This window comes from Myotis brandtii, unplaced genomic scaffold (assembly GCF_000412655.1).
Source record: "Myotis brandtii unplaced genomic scaffold, ASM41265v1 scaffold27, whole genome shotgun sequence".
NCBI classification, from domain to species: Eukaryota; Metazoa; Chordata; class Mammalia; order Chiroptera; family Vespertilionidae; genus Myotis; species Myotis brandtii.
In genome coordinates, this window is record NW_005360272.1 from 504,012 (window position 1) to 521,717 (window position 17,706).

Consider the following 17,706-nt stretch of genomic DNA (forward strand, 5'->3'; position numbering starts at 1 on the left):
GGGTGACCTGAGGCGGAGAGCCTCTGAGAAGGGGGCCTGAGGCGGGGGAGACCTGGCGTGGGAGGCGGCAGAGGGGGCGGACCTGAGGCGGGGGCGCCTGAGGGGGTGATACCCTGAGATGGTGGAAGGAGAAGTGGGGCGTCAGAAATGGGGGTCCCGTAGGAAGGAAGCTAACTTTGGGGCTTATGAAGCTGCGTGGGGCAATCGGTCTAAGTCTTCAGGGACTTGCCACCCCGGCGCCGGACAGGTGAGACTCAGATTCTTTTCTTCTCTTCTCTTCTTTTCTTTTCTTTTCTTTTCTTTTCTTTTCTTTTCTTTTCTTTTCTTTTCTTTTCTTTTCTTTTCTTTCTTTTCTTTTCTCTTTTCTTTTTCTTTTTCTTTTCTTTTCTTCCTTCCTTTTCTTCCTTTCCTTCCTTTCCTTCCTTTCCTTCCTTTCCTCCTTTTCTTCCTTCCTTTTCTTCCTCCCTTCCTTCCTTCCTTCCTTCCTTCCTTATCTATCATCTATCTATATATCTGTGTAGATAGATATATAGATGTACATACATATAATTGATTTCAGAGAGGAAGGGAGAGGGAGAGATAGAAACCCCAATGATGAGAGAGAATCGTTGATCAAACCCCAATGATGAGAGAGAGTCGTTGATCGGCTGCCTCCTGCACGCCCCACACTGGGCATTGAGCCCACAACCCCGGCCCGTGCCCCGACCGGAATCGGGTCCCTTTTTTGGTTAGAAAACCCTTTTCCCCAGACCTTGGCCAGAGGATTGCTGTCATCCAGGCCCACCAGGCTTGGAGATCCGGCAGCGCTTGAACACTTTCCCTGTTAGAGTGTATTCTGATGCTTCTTAGTTTCTCTTTCCTTTACACACACCCATTTCCCCATTAGAATGAATAAATATTTGTAAAGCCCCTAGGACAGTGCCTGGCACACATTAAAGCTCTGTTTGCTAAGAGTATATTCTGGTGCTTCTTAGTTTCTCTTTCCTTTACACACACCCATTTCCCAAAACTTGGGGATTTCCCAAACGGGGTGGATCTTGTTGGGTTAATCTCTGAATTCCCGGGAAATAGCATTCCAATTAGGGGTCAATGTATGTTTGTTGACTACTTGCAGAGCTTGGTAATGATCATGTTTTCTTCTCCAAAACCAGTTTCTCTGGCTAAATCTGGACACTGGGGTTGTTCAGTTGGTCTCTGGACGCCCAGCAGCCCACCACTCGGCCATGTCACATGGGGAGGTGTGCAGGTTGTGAGTTTTAAGCAACTTGACTGACTCATCCATCCACTTGAAATCTATTCAACTTCCCCTTAATGCCTGTGAAGCTTAATTTATCTGGCTTTGTCCTCAGTAGAGAGGTGGTGTGATTTGCATATTCTGTGAACTTTTGCAATGTTGGCTGCAGCCCTGTTTGCCTAGGCTGGGGGACTAGGGTGGGAGGAACTTCAGTAGTCCAACGTAAAGATAACTTGATGTGTATAGAAATTGTACTTCTCTTTTCCCCCCTCCCCGTTTTAATTTCCTCCACTACTGGGATTGGAATTTTTCTTTGAGTAGTAACAAGTGGGGATGAAGTAGTTTTACAGTTTCTGTCTCCAAAATGTGATTGGCTATGTTGCCTCTCCGTTTCAGTGGTGTTCTGTAGATTAATTCATCAACTTCCAAAATGACCTGTTCTCTTGAGTCCACCGTCTAATGCCAATAAGAGACACTGCATGCTTTTAATCGGTAAAAACAGATCAAGTGTTTGCAGTTGCTCATTTCTTACTGCCTGCTTTGTCTTGACCAAACTTTAGTCAGGCTTCTCTAACTCTTGTTCGCCTCCAAAACTGAACAAACACTACACAAGTGAAATATGCCCCCTGGTCAGCTTTTCCTGGGGACACTGTCCTGTCAGACCCCACTGGGGTCCAATACCCTTCAAAGATTCTGCTTATCTCCGCTTGCCTCTCCTTTAGTCTAAAACAACAACAACACCATTTCCTGTTTGATTTTTAAAAAATATATATTTTATTGATTTTTTACAGAGAGGAAGGGAGAGGGAGAGAGAGTTAGCGATGAGAGAGAAACATCGCTACTGGGGATGTGCCCACAATTAAGGTACATGCCCATGACCGGAATCGAACCTGGGACCCTTGAGTCCACAGGCTGACGCTCTATCCACTGAGCCAAACCGGTTAGGGCCTGTTTGATTTTTTAAAAATGTATTCTTATTGATTTCAGAGAGGAAGGGAGAGAGAGAGAAACATCAATGATGAGAGAGAAACATTGATTGGCTGCTTCCTGCACGCCCCCTACTGGGGATCGACCCCACAACCCGGGCACATGCCCTTGGTCGGAATCAAAACTGGGACCCTTCAGTCCACAGGCGGACGCTCTATCCAATGAGCCAAACCAGCCAGGGCTTCTGTTTGATTTTGAGCTAATTATTTATTTTTGAGATTGGAATGTTCTCCCTACTGCAGCAGTCTTTCTATGTCCAAATTTGTTTTTATATGACAAAACGAAGCACAAGGTGCTGGGTCCTTTTCCTCATGATGAAATACAGTCTTACAGGAACCCTGAAATTCAGAGGCTATAATATATATATTTTTACAGGTGATGTGTTTGAGGTCCAAATATGTTAACTAACTTTCCACAGGTTACACAGCTAGAAAAAGGTAGAGTTTGATTTTAAAGAGGTCTTTAGATTCCAGAATTCATGCCAACTATACCTTAACAAGTGTTCTCTTCAAAAACCATTGGATTCCCCTCAACAGTAAAGGAACAAACAAATCAATAAATAAATTAAAAAAATTGGAGCCCTAGCTGGTTTGGCTCAATGGATAGAACGTTGGCCTAGGGACTGAAGGGTCCCAGGTTTGATTCCGGCCAAGGGCACATGCCCGGGTTGTGGCTTGATCCCCAGTAGGGGACGTGCAGGAGGCAGCCAATCAATGATTCTCTCTCATCATTGATGTTTTTCTCTCTCTCCCTCTCCCTTCCTCTCTAAAATCAATAAAATATATTTAAAAAAATAATTGGAGAGTATTCCCAAAGTTATAAAATCAACTAAGAGGGAGGGGAAAAGAATGGAAAAATGAGCAAAACACAAGAACAGACTATTGACAACCAGCCAGGAAACAGAAAAAGACATTGTCTCAACAGTAATTGTAAAAATACTGATTTTTAAAAAAATATATTTTATTGATTTTTTACAGAGAGGAAGGGAGAGTGATAGAGAGTTAGAAACATCGATGAGCCGCCTCCTGCACACTCCCTACTGGGTATGTGCCTGCAACCAAGGTACATGCCCTTGACCGGAATCGAACCTGGGACCCTTGAGTCCTCAGGCCGATGCTCTATCCATTGAGCCAAACCGGTTAGGGCTAAAAATACTGATTTTTAAGTTTAGTTTGGAAAATGTTTAAAGGTTGATAATAGGTGATAGGTGCCCTGGCCGGTGTGCTCAGTGAGTTGGGTGGCATCCCTTGCATGAAAGGGTTGCTGGTTCTACTAGTTTTCCCAGTCAGGGCACTTGCCTAGGTTGTGGGCTTGATCCCCGGTACAGGGCATTGTTGGAGGCAGTTGCTCAATGGTTCTCTCTTACAGATGTTTCTCTCTCTCCCTCTACCTTTCTCTCTTTCTAAAAAATAATAAAAATATTTTTAAAAGATTGATAATAGAAGAAATGAGTAATCCAATATTAATGAAATTGTTAGTAGAATGGGAAAAAGTAGATTATAAACTGTAATTTTATTTGTGTAAAATTATGTAATTACATAGATAAATGTCTTGAATGATATCCAAAATGTTAACAGTGCTTATCAGGAGAATGTAAGTTTTGATATTTGATATTTGATATTTTTGTATTGTTTGGATTTCTGAGATTGCCTAATTTTTTTTAATATGCATATTTATTGATTTCAGAGAGGCAGGAAGAGAAGAGAGAGAGATAGAAACATCAATGATGAGAGAGAATCATTGATAGGCTGCCTCCGGCACGCCCCCACTGGGGATCGAGCTCCCAACCTGGGCATATGCCCTGAATGGGAATTGAACCGTGATCTGGTTCATAGGTCAATGCTCAACCATTGAGCCATGCTGGCTGTGCACCTTTTCTTTTTTTTTCCTTCCTCCCTCCCTCTCTCTCTCCCTCTCCCTCTCTCTCTCTTTCTTTCTTTCTTTTTATGTGACTGTGAAAAATAGATATTTTTATAAAAAATATTTCCCACTCACCTCCACCTCCCCTTTGGTAATCATCATTACCTTTAGAAAGATTTTTGTTTGTTAGAAAATAAATAGTCCAGAGTTCTAGAATCTGAGATCAAGAAGGACTAGAATTAATTATATAGAAAGAGAAAGAAAAACCATATATGTAAGTCTTTCAAAACACAGAGTATTGTGTGCTTTACTTGAAGGTTTTAGAACTAAATCAACACTTCGCCATCCCTCAGGCTGTGGGTTTGACCTGACTATTCTAAGAACAATAGGATTTCCCTATCCCCATCCCAAACCTTAACTGCTTTAGGAGGAAGCTGCCAGTTTTGCAGCTGGACTTCTTTGCAAATAATTTACTCAATTAATTAAAAAATGTTTACCTGATTTATCATAAAAGCCTTTCTAATTAAAAGTAAGACCTTTTCAGATGCAAATAGAAAAGTGCTACAGTCCGTTGCCTGTAGTGGATGCACTCAATAAATGTTGATCTGAGTAAATTCTGGTGGGTTCAAATGGAAAGAAATTGAAAATCATATGTTGTAAATACTGAAATCATTCATCTCTTTTTTACCTTTTCCTCCATAGAAAAGGAAATCACAGGTTCATTACTGTTCAATCTTGATGAATCTCATCTTGATAATCTTGGAATAAGGTAAGAATGATAAAATTCACATTGTAGCCAACAGTGTTTGCTATCTTTATTTATTTTTAAACATATTTTTTATTGATTTCAGAGAGGAAGGGAGAGAGAGATAGAAACACCAATGATGAGAGAGAATCATTGATCAGCTGCCTCCTGCACACCCTACTCTGGGGTTCGAGCCCACAACCCCAGCATGCGCCCTGACCGGGAATCCAACCATGACCTCCTTGTTCATAGGCAAATGCTCAACCACTGAGCCATGTCAGCTGGGTTCTTGCGGCCTTTTTATTCAACTTTGAGGGACAAAGCCCAAGATTGCTAATATTAACTGTCTACATTTTAAATCTTGGAAGTATTTTATTTTATATTTTTAAAAAATATATTTTTATTGATTTCAGAGAGGAAGGGAGAGGGGAGAGAGAGAAAGAAAGAGATAGAAACATCAATGATGAGATAGAATTATTATTTTTTAAAATGTATTTTTATTGATTTCAGAGAGGAAGGGAGAGGGAGAGAGAGATAGAAACATCAATGATGAGAGAGTCATTGATAGGGTGCCTCTTGCATGCCCCCCACTGGGGATCAAGCCCGCAACCCAGGCATGTGCCCCTGACCGGAATCGAACCCAGGACTCTTCAGTCCACAGACCGATGCTCTATCCACTGAGGCAAATTAGCTAGGGTGAGATAGATTATTGATCAGCTGCTTCCTGCACACCCCCCACCGGGGATCGAGGCAACCCGGGCATATGCTCTTGACCGGAATCGAACCTGAGACCCTTTAGTCTGCAGGCTGATGCTCTACCACTGAAGCAAACCAGCTAGGGCAAATCTAGGAAGTGTTTTTAAAACAATCCACAGTTTTAAACAAAAATACAGTTGTTTTTGTTTGTATTTGCTATGTAAATTCTGTTTAATATTATTAATGATTCCTATTTTTTAAAATTTTGCTGATGAGCCTTCACAAAGTTGGTAGCAGCCAAATTTTTACTCTCAATTTCAGGATTAATTGAATTATACACACCAGAATATAGTTAAGAACTCATAGGGGCAAAAATGTTGGCAAGAAGAATCAAGTCTAGAATCCTATCTTGATCATATTTCTAGAACTTTTAAAGCTATCTTAAGACTGGAATATATCTCGGTTAATAGATTTAGAGACACAAAATAATTTGGCACTTTTTAGTTAATTAATTTGGGACAAGTTATTTAACCTTCAGGTTCTGCACCTGTGAAATGGATAATAATAATAAAACAATGTATGTCAAGTGATTAGTACATGATAAGCCCTTAATAAATGACATATATATATATATCTTTATGTATGGCTTGAGGTTCTAAGGTCTAGATTAGTGTGGGTCCACTTAGAAGACCTCAGTTGAGTCCTCACTGGTTTGGCTCAGTGGATAGAGCATAGGCTTGCAGACTGAAGGGTCCCAGGTTCGATTCCAGTCAAGGGCACATGCCCAGGTTGTGGGCTCAATCTCCAATGGGGGGTATGCAGGAGGCAGCTGATCAATGATTCTCTCTCATCACTGATATTTCTATCTCTCTCTCCCTCTCACTTCCACTCTGAAATCAATAAAAATATATTAAAAAATAAAGACCTCAGTTGAGGCCCTGACCAGGTAGCTCAGTTGGTTAGAGCATCATCTCCATATACCAAGGTTGTGGGTTCATTCCTGGTCAGGGCACATACAAGAATCAATCATCAACTGATGAATGCATAAAATAAGTAGAACAACAAATTGATGTTTCTCTTTCTCTCTCTAAATATCAATAAATAAAAATTTAAAACACATAAAACTCAATTGAGGATGCAATATTTAAATATTCCTTAAAATGGAGATTTTGCTTCTTTTAGAGAATTGACAACAGTGGTGAAATGTAGTCTTTTCTTATGGAATTCCACTTACCTAAATGTTGTTTGTGGGAACAGTAACCAAAGAATCAAATCAAGAGATTATACTGAATTGCTTCGTGTACTTGTTGCTTAATAATTGATAACAGAAGTAGATTGTGAAAAAAGATCACTGTTTTTCCCCCCATTTATTTTTATAAAGAGTGGAAGGGAGGAAGGTAGGGAGGGGAAGAGAAAGACAGAAACATTGATGTGAGAGAGACACGTGGATTGGTTGCCTCCCACACGAACCCGGACCAGGGCTGGGGATCAAACCTGCAACCCAGGTACATGCCCTTGACTGGGAATTAAACCCTTGACCCTTCGGTCTGAGGGACAACACTCTAACCCAGTGGTTCTCAACCTTCTGGCCCTTTAAATACAGTTCCTCATGTTGTGACCCCAACCATAAAATTATTTTCGTTGCTACTTCATAACTGTAATTTTGCTACTGTTATGAATCGTAATGTAAGTATCTGATATGCAGGATGGTCTTAGGCGACCCCTGTGAAAGGGTCATTCGACCGCCAAAGGGGTCGCGACCCACAGGTTGAGAACCGCTTCTCTAACCACTGAGAAACACTGGCCAGGGTGAAAATAGGGACCTCATCTTGCTTCTTCATAATCACATTTCAACCCCCTTCTCTTCCTCAAAGTCTCCCTTACTACCTATTTTCTATGTATAATAGTTGCTTACTATTTTTTAAATATGCTTACTATTTTTTAAATATATATATATATATATTTTTTTTTTAAATTAATCTTTATTATTGAGATTATTACAGATGTCCCTCTTTTTTCCTCCCATAGCTCCCCTCCACCCGGTTCCCACCCCAACCCAGGCCCTCCCCACCCTATTGTTTGTGTCCATAGGTAATGCATACATGCATATAAGATCTTTGTCTAATCTCTTCTCGCACCCCGCCCCCCACACCCCATTCCCTCTGAGAACCATCAGTCTGTTCCATTTCCATGCGCCTGATTCTATTCCATTCACCAGTTTATTCTGTTCATTAGGTTATTTATTTATTTGATTTTTAGATTCACTTGTTGATAAATATGTATTTGTTGTCACTTTGTTGTTCATGTTTTTTATCTTTACCTTTTTCTTCTTCCTCTCCTTAAAGAATACCCTTCAGCATTTCATATAATACTGGTTTGGTGGTGATGAACTCCTTTGGCTTTTTCTTGTCTGTGAAGCTCTTTATCTGACCTTCAATTCTAAATGATAGCTTTGCTGGGTAGAGTATTCTTGGTTGTAGGTTCTTGCTATTCATCACTTTGAATATTTTTTGCCACTCCCTTCTGGCCTGCATGGTTTCTGTTGAGAAATCAGTTGATAGTCGTATGGGCACTCACTTGTAGGTAACTAACTTTTTTTTCCTTGTTGCTTTTAAGCTTCTCTCTTTGTCTTTTGCCCTTGGCATTTTAATTATGATGTGTCTTGGTTTGGTCCTCTTTGGATTCCTCTTGTTTGGGGTTCTCTGTGCTTCCTGGACTTGTAAGTCTATTTCTTTCACCAGGTAGGGGAAGTTTTCTGTCATTATTTCTTCAAATAGGTTTTCAGTATCTTGCTCTCTCTCTTCTTCTGGCACCCCCATAATTCAGATGTTGGTACACTTGAAGTTGTCCCAGAGGCTTCTTACACTATCTTCATATTTTTGGATTCTTTTTTCTTTTTGCTCTTCTTGCTAGGTGTTTTTTGCTTCCTTGTATTTCAAAACATCCATTTGATTCTCGGGATCCTCTAGTCTACTGTTGAACCCCTGTGTATTATTCTTTATTTCTGTCAGTGTATGCTTAATTTCTGACTGGTCCTTTTCCATTTTTTTGGCATTCTCACTAAGATCCATGAAAGTCTCACTAAGTTCCTCAGAGGTTTCTTGAAGATTCTTGAGTAACCTTATAACCGTGGTTTTGAACTTCATATCCAGTAGTTTAAAATATATTTTTATTGATTTCAGAGAGGAAGGGAGAGGGAGAGAGAGATAGAAACGGAATCAAGCCTGCAACATAGGCATGTGCCCTTGACTGGAATTGAACCTGGGACCATTCAGTCCATTGGCCAACACTCTATTCAGTGAGCCAAACCAGCTAGGGCAAGTTGCTTACTATTTTAATTGAATGGAATTTGTTCCAATAGAGTCTTTCTTTTAAAGGAAACTATATACTTTGTGGACCCAAATATTATTGTTTTATTAAATAATATTTATAGAGGGCTCACTATGTGTTAGACACTCTTCTAGGAATTAGGGACACATGAGTAAACAAAATAAACAAAATTCCAAAAGGAACACCATATGGCATACTTATGTGCCTGCCTCTTATAACCCTGAGGTAGATTCTGCAGGACTCCTCAGAGCTGTGTTTTCCTATATAGCGGCCACTAGCTACATGTTTAAATTAATTTAAATTAAATAAAAATATCAATTCCTGCCCAGCCAGCGTGGCCCAGTGGTTGAACCAGGAGGTCAGGGTTCAATTCCTGATCAGGGCATATGCCTAGGTTGTTGGCTTGATCCCCAATAGGGAGCATGCAGAAGGCAGATGATTAATGATTCTCTCTCATCATTGATGTTTCTATCTCTCTCCCTTTCCCTTCCTCTCTGAAATAAATAAAAAAATATATTTTTTAAGGAGTCAATTCTTCAATTACACTAGCCATATTTCACATACTCAATACCACTTATGGCTAGTAGCTACTATGTTGGACTAGACAGACTTTACTTTTCCATCATGGCAACGTTCTACTGGACAGAGCTGCCCTTGAGGATCCTAGTGGGTCCAGCGAAACTTGTTCCTAGCAGTACCAGTGCAGCAAACTTCCAATATACCCTTGTACTTTCCCCCCCTCATTTCCTGTTTCACTCTTCCTAGTCCTCCACTCTTATTCCCTGGATTCACATCCTAAAATACATTACCTCTATGCAAGCTCTCATCCTAGACCAGGGGTGGGAAACATCCAGCCTGTGGGCCATATACGGCCTGCAAAATCATTAATTAACTCACCCCTAGGGGTGAGTTAATTAAATGTTTGACCAAATATAGTAGGCTAATTTTTAAGTTGATAATTTTGTGTGTCCAGAGAATGATGTTATAAATATCCAAATGGCCCTTGGCAGAAAAAAGGTTCCCCACCCCTGTCCTAAACTCTGCTTTCTGGGGAGAATCCAGTTTAGGCAAGTACTTGTATTTCCTTAATTTTATGATCTGCTGTTGATTTAAAAGGTTTTTCTAGGAAATAAGAACCATTGTCACATTAAATGTGTACCCCCTCTATCCTCCCTCTTTCTCTCTAAAAAATCAATGAATACATTAAAAAAAAAAAACCAGCTGATGAGGAGGATAGAGGACTAGTAAAACACAAGATATGGTGCTTTGATGATTATCACCTTAGGTCTCAAGGTACAATATAGAGGCCAATTGTAGCGTTTCTGACTCCAAGTCTATGTAGGGCTTTTAGCAAAATATTAATTTTTTCAATCCAGTTAGCTAGTAGATCAGGAAAGGTGAACCCCTTGCCTGCCAACAGTCAGCTGGGCTAGTATGCCTGGACCAATTAGTAAGTGTAAATTAAACCAAACCCAGGTTTGGTTACCTGCCACAACAAAAGCCAAACTTGTGAGATAGGTACTGGTGTGAAGGAAAGAGGTTTTCAAGTTCCAGCCACTTGAGAAAATGGGGGACTCTCATCCCAAAGCCATCTTAACATCTCAGTGGAGGCAGGGGTTTTTATCAGGAAGGAGAGGGGAAACAGAACAAAGAAATCTGGGAGGGGGCTGTGGATGTGCAGGCAGTTTTTGTTGGTCCCAACATGGAATTTTTCAGCCAAGTCTGGTGTTCAAGCTGCCCCAGGCCCAGACAGGACTCAGGATACCCGGTTTCTACGATATGCTCAAGAGAAGGCTGTAATCGATTTATGGCAGGCATAACTAACCATGCCTTTGTGGTAATTGTTTTTTAAATATATATTTTTTATTTCAGAGAGGAAGGGAGAGGGAGAGGCAGAAACATCAATGATGAGAGAGAATTGTTGATTGGCTGCCTCTTGCATGCCCCTACTGGGGATGGAGCATGCAACCAGGGCATGTGCCTTGACTGGGAATTAAACTGTGACCTCCTGGTTCAAAGGTCAATGCTCAACCTCTGAGCCACGCTGGCCGGGCTTGTCATTCCTTTTAATCTTCTGTAATGATTATTATTAAGCAAATCATGATAAATTTGCTTATCCTGTTAAAATTTTAGGTCCCTGGGGGAGAGAAAGAAGCTGCTTAATTCTATCCAACTGAGTCAAATTCATGTTGATACAGTGAAGGTAAGAATAATCTAAGGTTATTATGTTTTTATTTTATTTTATTTTTTAATATCTTTATTGATTTCAGAGAGGAAGGGAGAGGGAAAGAGAGATAGAATCATTGATTGGCTGCCTCTTACACCTCCCACAATGGGGATCAAGCCCACAACCCAGGCATGCGCCTTGACCGGATCGAATCCAGGACCCCTCAGTCCGCAGGCTGACGCTCTATCCACTGAGCCAAACCAGCTAGGGCAATTTATTATGTTTTTTGAGTATAAAGTGAGAATAGAAGGAAATCTGCTTCTCAGTAATAGGATTGTGAATAATGGGTTTTGACTTTTTTAAGCTTTCTGCATTTTCTAAGGTAAGTACAGAATATTTACATCAAAGGAAAACTAAAATATTTTAAACACATAGAGAAGCATAGATCACTGCCCAGCCTGTCACATCTTAACATTTTGCCCAACTTGCTGCAAATCTATTGTTTTTAGAACAAAATATTAGAAACAATGTAAGAGTTCCTTTGTACCCCTACTAGATTATATTTTCATCCTTTCTTCCTCAAAAGGAATCACCATCCTGAATTGGTGTTTAATAATTTTCATGAATGGCCTTGGCTGATGTGGCTCAGTTGGTTGGAGTGAAGTCCTATACCCCAAAAGGCTGCAGGTTAGTTTTCTGGTCAGGGCACATACCCAGGTTTTGGGTTCCATCTCTGGTTGTAGTGCATGTGGGAGGCAACTGATCAATGCTTCCCTCTCACATTGATGTTTCTCTCTCTTTCTAAAATCAATAAGGATTATTGGGTAAGGATTAAAAAAAATAATTTTCATGAATGTTTTGTACTTTTATTACATATTTGTGTATAGCCATAAATAATGTACAGTATTGTTTTACATGTTTTTTAAAATTTTTATATAAATCATTTCACAGTAAGTAATGTTCTAAACTTTTATTTAACATTATATATATTTTTTATATTTATGTATATATATATATTTTAATCCTCATCCAAGGAATTTTTTTATTGATTTGGGGTGAGGAAAGACAGAGAAAATAAAACATCGAATGGTTGCCTCCAATACTCGACCTGACTGGGGATCAAACCTGCAACCTGAATATGTGCTCTGACTGGAATTGAACCCAAGACTCTTGTGTGCACAGAATGACACTCCAACCAACTGAGCCACACTGGCCAGAGCTAACATTCTATTTTTGAGAATCATCCACAGCGACACAAATAGCCCAAGTTACCACCCTTAGCCATAGAATAACTTTTGTTTTATTTTGTTAACTTTAGAAAGAGGAAGAGAGGGAGAGAAAACCAATGGGTTGCCTCCTACATGTACCCCAAATGGAGACTGAACTGGCAACCTGGGTGTGTGCCCTGACTGGAATTGAACCAGCAACCTTTCAGTGCATGGGACAATGCCTCACCCACTGAGTTACACTGGCCAGAGCAACTCTTTTTTTATCTAAACAGCTTTAGTGTGATATAATTCAGTACCTTACAATTCACTCATTTCATTTTTTAAAATATATTTTTATTGATTTCAGAGAGGAAGGGAGAGGGAGAGAAAGATAGAAACATAAATGATGAGAGGGAATCATTGATTGCTGCCTCCTTCACACCCTGGACTGGGGATCCAGTCTGCAACCCCGGAATTTACCCCGACTGGAAATTGAACCACCACTTCCTGGTTCATAGGTTGGCACTCAACCACTGAGCCACACCTGCCAGGCTAAATGTTTTTTAAAAGCTTCACAAGTTGATTAGTCATTATTATAATCTAAATTATAAGAGTTCTTTATATATTCTGGATACAAGTCCTATATCAGATATAAGATATGCAATTTTTTCTCCCATTCTGTGGATTGTCTTTTTTACTTTCTTATTGGTATTTTTTGGAGCAGAAATTTTTAAAATTTTAATGTAGTCTAGTTTACCTATGTTTTCTTTTTTTGCCTCTTGTGCTTTTGGTGTCATATTTAGGAAACCATTGTCTAAACCAAGGTTGCACACTACCTTTTTTCTTGACTCTGTTTTCTTCATGCTAAATTTAGTTAAATTGGCCTCTAAAGCCAGGAATTACATAATGGTGAGGAGGAAATATAGAGCTTAACACAATAGGCACTAATTTGTCAAATGTATTAATGAATCTTAAAGTGAAATGCCTGCTTTATGTATTTTCTCTTACCTATTATGTGTTGTTATAGAATCACCAACTCTGAATAATCTTTTTCTAATGGGTCCCTCTTTCCTTTCTTCTGGGTAGAGCTGAACACTCCTTCGTTTGTTTCTCCCCATTCTCTTTCCCTGCTACTCTGGACATAGATTCTGTTATCTTTCCAAGAGGGTAGAAATGATACCTTACCCATCTGTTATCCCCAGTACTTGGCATATACAGAGGATTTAATAGACTTGTTTCATTTTGCTTGGCTAGTAACACAGTAGAGTATATAGCCTTTAAAAGTGACAAGTAGCCCTAGCTGGTTTGGCTTAGTGGATAGAGTGTTTGGCCTGCGGACTGAAGAGTCCCGGGTTCAATTCCGGTCAAGGGCACATTCCTGGGTTGCGGGCTCGATCCCCAATAGGGGGCATGCAGGAGGCAGCCAGTCAATGATTCTCTCTCATCATTGATCTTTCTATCTCTCTCTCCCTCTCCCTGAAATCAATAAAAATATATTAAAAATAAATAAAAGTGATAAGTGGACCATGTAACTATATAAAGGAGCAGTTTGTTTATTTATTTTTGTTAATCCTCACTGGTGGATAATCTTTCATTGATTTTTAAAGAGAGTGGGAGGGAGGGGGAGAAAGAGAAAGACAGACAGAGAGAGACACATTGATTGGTTGCCTCCTACATGCACCCCAACCAACTGGGGCCTGGGATCAGCCTGCAACCCAGGTAGATGCCCTTGACTGGGAATTGAACCCTCAAGCCTTTGGTGTGTGGGCTGATGCTCTCACCACTGAGTCTCCAGCCAGGGCTTCTTTGAAATTTTTAACAATACATAGATTCTTATTTGTTTGTGATGGTTGCATTGATCTCCTGTAAAGGGGAAGAAATAGACTAGTACAGTAAGTCCTCATTTAGTGTTGTGAATACTTTCTTTGAAATAGCAACTTTGAGCAAAATGACATATAATGAAACCAGTTTCACTAAAGGCTAATTGCTATAAATAAGAGTTAAGTTCCTATGGCATATTTCTGGCCACAAAAACATCACCAAACCTCTAAATAAGGACCCCAAATACTTGGAACATAAAACATTGAAATTAATGTGAACTATACATACATTTAAGAACAATTAATAAAAACAAGGTAAGAGAATGATTTTCCAATATGCTTATTCCAGTTCAGGATTGCAAGTGGCCGGACTCCATCCTGGCAGCTCAGGATGAAAGTATGTCCTTCCATCACAGGGTGCTCCCACATGCACATCCACATTCACTCAGACTTGTAGACATGCCAGTGAACCTCATGCACACATTTTTGGGGTGTGAAAGGAAACCGGAACACCTGGAGAAAACCCATGCAGATATGGGGAGACCATACAAACTCTACACAGACAGTGGCCCTGGCAGGGAATCTTTTTTTTTTTCTTTATCAACATTATAAGGAAGCATTGTTTATTGAAATGATGTTATTCAATGACCTGCTCTTTATGATTTTCATGTATTTAAAGATTATGGAACTTGTTTTTTTCTGCAAGGATATTCACAGGGTTGAATTATGACATTTATGGGTCCTTCTCCGAGATATTTTGACATCCTCCTTGGTGTATTATTAGAGGTGACTAAAATTGATATCTTTTACATTATAAAGTAGTTTTATAGAACAGGGTGAAAAAATTCATACTCACTAAATATCAACCATAAGTCAAATTTTTATTAATGTACATACATATTGTTTAAGAAAGTTGTAAATTCTAGGCATTACTTGACTCAGGCTTTTGGTACCCAATGTGAATTGAGCTATTTTTAAACTCATCACCAAAATGTTTAAATGTTGGACCAGTTGACCCCTTTAAGATTCTTTACAGCATTGAGCTTCTGTAATTCATGTTTTATATATTTCTGTGTATGGACATGGTACACTTTAATTGTAAAGCATGTTAACATACATTACTTGGCAATAGTGCTTCAACAGTAGTTGTTGAAAACCTATGTACCAGACACACAGTTTGATGGGTTCTGAAAACATGGCAGTAAACAAGACAGACAAGGTTCTTCACCTTCCAAAATTCCATATATTTTTAAGGAACTTCAATTTGAAGCAGTTTGAAAATTTATCAGGCTCCTTTTTTATTCTGTAGCTTTCTCTTTAAAAGTCAGTTATAGATAGTTAAGAAAGATGTATTTTTATTTTTATTTTTATTTTTTTATTTTTTATATATTTTATTGATTTTTTACAGAGAGGAAGGGAGAGGGATAGAGAGTTAGAAACATCGATGAGAGAAACACATCAATCAGCTGCTTTCTGCACACCTCCTACTGGGGATGTGCCCGCAACCAAGGTACATGCCTTTGACCGGTATCGAACCTGGGACCCTTCAGTCCGCAGGCCGATGCTCTATCCACTGAGCCAAACCGGTTAGGGCAAAAGATGTATTTTTAAAGAAACAGAGAGGGACATTAAATCTTCACCCATATTTAAAGCTATTTAGAGTAATGGTGAATTTATCTTCAATAAGTATACATATTTCTGAGTGACATTATAAGTATTATATAATTACTAGTGGCCCAGTGCACAAAATTCATGCACATTAAAAGGGAATTAATTAGAGGAAATATTTTAATATTGCTATTTGCCCTCTCTCTATAATAGAAGTGTTAGAGATGAAGAAAATTAGTAAAATGTATATGGAAATCTCCCTCCTGTCAGAGTCTGGGGTGTGCCATGGGACCTAGAGTCAAGTCCCTGCCTACCACCCATACGCACTTAAACGCAGGAGACCCAGACCCAGCCGGCCCCACCCCCATCAAGCCCCTCCAGGCGGGGGGATGCAGCCTCAGGTCCTCCAGCCCAGCGCCAGGTGGGGGGCGCAGTCTCAGGTCCCCCATCCCGGTGCTGGTATGGGGGGTGCAGCCTGAGCTCCCCCATCAAGCCCTGCCAGGTGAGGGGTACAGCTTGAGGTCCCCCGTCAAGCCCCGCCAGGTGGGGAATGCAGCCTGAGGTCCCCTGTCAAGCCCTGCAGGGCAGGGGGCATTGCCTGAGGTCTCCAGGCCTGGCACTGGGGCAGGGGGAGCGGCCTGAGCTCCCCCATCAAGCCTCACCGGGCGAGGGGTGCAGCCTGAGGTCCCCTGTCAAACCCCACGGGCGGGGGACATGGCCTGAGGTCCCCCATCAAGCCCTGCAGGGCAGGGGGCGTGGCCTGAGGTCCCCTGTCAAGGCCCGTGTGGCGGGGGGTGCAGCCTGAGGTCCCCCGTCAAGCCCTGCCAGGCGGGGGGCTTGGCCTGAGGTCCCTCGCCCCAGCCAGGCACCATGCAGCCTCAGGTCCCTGCTGTTTGGTCGTGATGTTACGGCATCCCAGCTAATTTGCATATTCCTCTATTATATAGATAGATATGTTCCTGCCTCTGATTTCTTACCTATATGATAGGAGGGTTTTTTCTTTTCTTTCTTTTTCAATCTTTCTTGGGATTTTAGTGGTGGGTACTATATAGATACATTCAGAAAAAGATGTAGACACAATGCCAGTAGTAATATGGCTTATGTGATCTGAATGAGAGTGTTAAAATAGTATGTTTAACTTGAATACAAGACTAACTTATTAAAGGCTAGTTAAGTAATATATAATAAAAATATTGAAATCCTTATACTTCTGTTTTTAGGTTCATTAGAAGAAGTAAAATATACCCAGATCTAATATACTTGATCTGTCTAGTAGTGATATCTAAATAAGATAATGATATTAATACCTTGTTATTTTCCTTAGTATTAGTCTTGAGACCAATTAAATGGCTTTGACTTTGCACTATAGATAGGCATGGCTACATAAAAATTTTAAATAGAGTTATGAATTTTTACTTATATTAGTTTAAACATAATTTTCTAGGTTATTAATGATCCTATCCATGGCCATATTGAACTTCACCCTCTCCTTATCCGAATCATCGACACACCTCAATTTCAGCGGCTTCGATATATTAAACAGTTGGGAGGCACTTACTATGTTTTTCCAGGAGCTTCACACAATCGATTTGAACATAGTCTAGGGTAAGAAGGGGATCTGGGTGGGGAACTTACAGTTACGTATTAAGTATCTTCTCTATCTCATTAAATGATTGTCTGGTCTTTTAGAGAATAGTTTTACAAAAATGGTAATAATATGAAACATTCAAGGTTTTGATTTACTATGCTGTATTTTATTTATTTTATGTACTCTTATAAGCCACTATAGATCCTTCCTAGGAAAATAATGTAAGTGTCTATTGAGTGGTCATTTGGTTGAAATATTTGTGTTTAAAAAAAGTTACTGGTATAATTAACTTTGTAAGTTTGATTGTATAATTTTCTTGTAGTCCCTGTATAGTTGTATACAGATTGTCCTTTGAAAACAGGAAATGTATAAATCAGATAAGCATTCATAAACTCAGAAGATGGCGCTTCCTATGCATACAACTAAGTGGAGACTGTGGTCTGTTTTTCCGTTATCAAATGTA

The 17,706-nt window shown here is 40.0% G+C and overlaps 1 protein-coding gene across 2 annotated transcripts in view; it reads left to right on the forward strand.

The window, feature by feature from the left end:
• The window catches only part of SAMHD1 (SAM domain and HD domain 1), a 62,795-nt gene that overhangs the window by 618 nt on the left and 44,471 nt on the right, over positions 1-17,706 (forward strand). The window contains exons 1-4 of one of the 2 annotated variants that reach the window (XM_014541415.1): positions 1,699-1,726; positions 4,784-4,850; positions 10,986-11,055; positions 17,100-17,260. In XM_014541415.1, the coding sequence (XP_014396901.1) occupies positions 1,714-1,726; positions 4,784-4,850; positions 10,986-11,055; positions 17,100-17,260 (311 nt within the window). In that variant the 5' untranslated portion in view covers positions 1,699-1,713. Of the gene's footprint in view, positions 1-1,698; positions 1,727-4,783; positions 4,851-10,985; positions 11,056-17,099; positions 17,261-17,706 lie in introns of those variants that run through there. The other variant, XM_014541414.1, reaches the window with a different exon arrangement.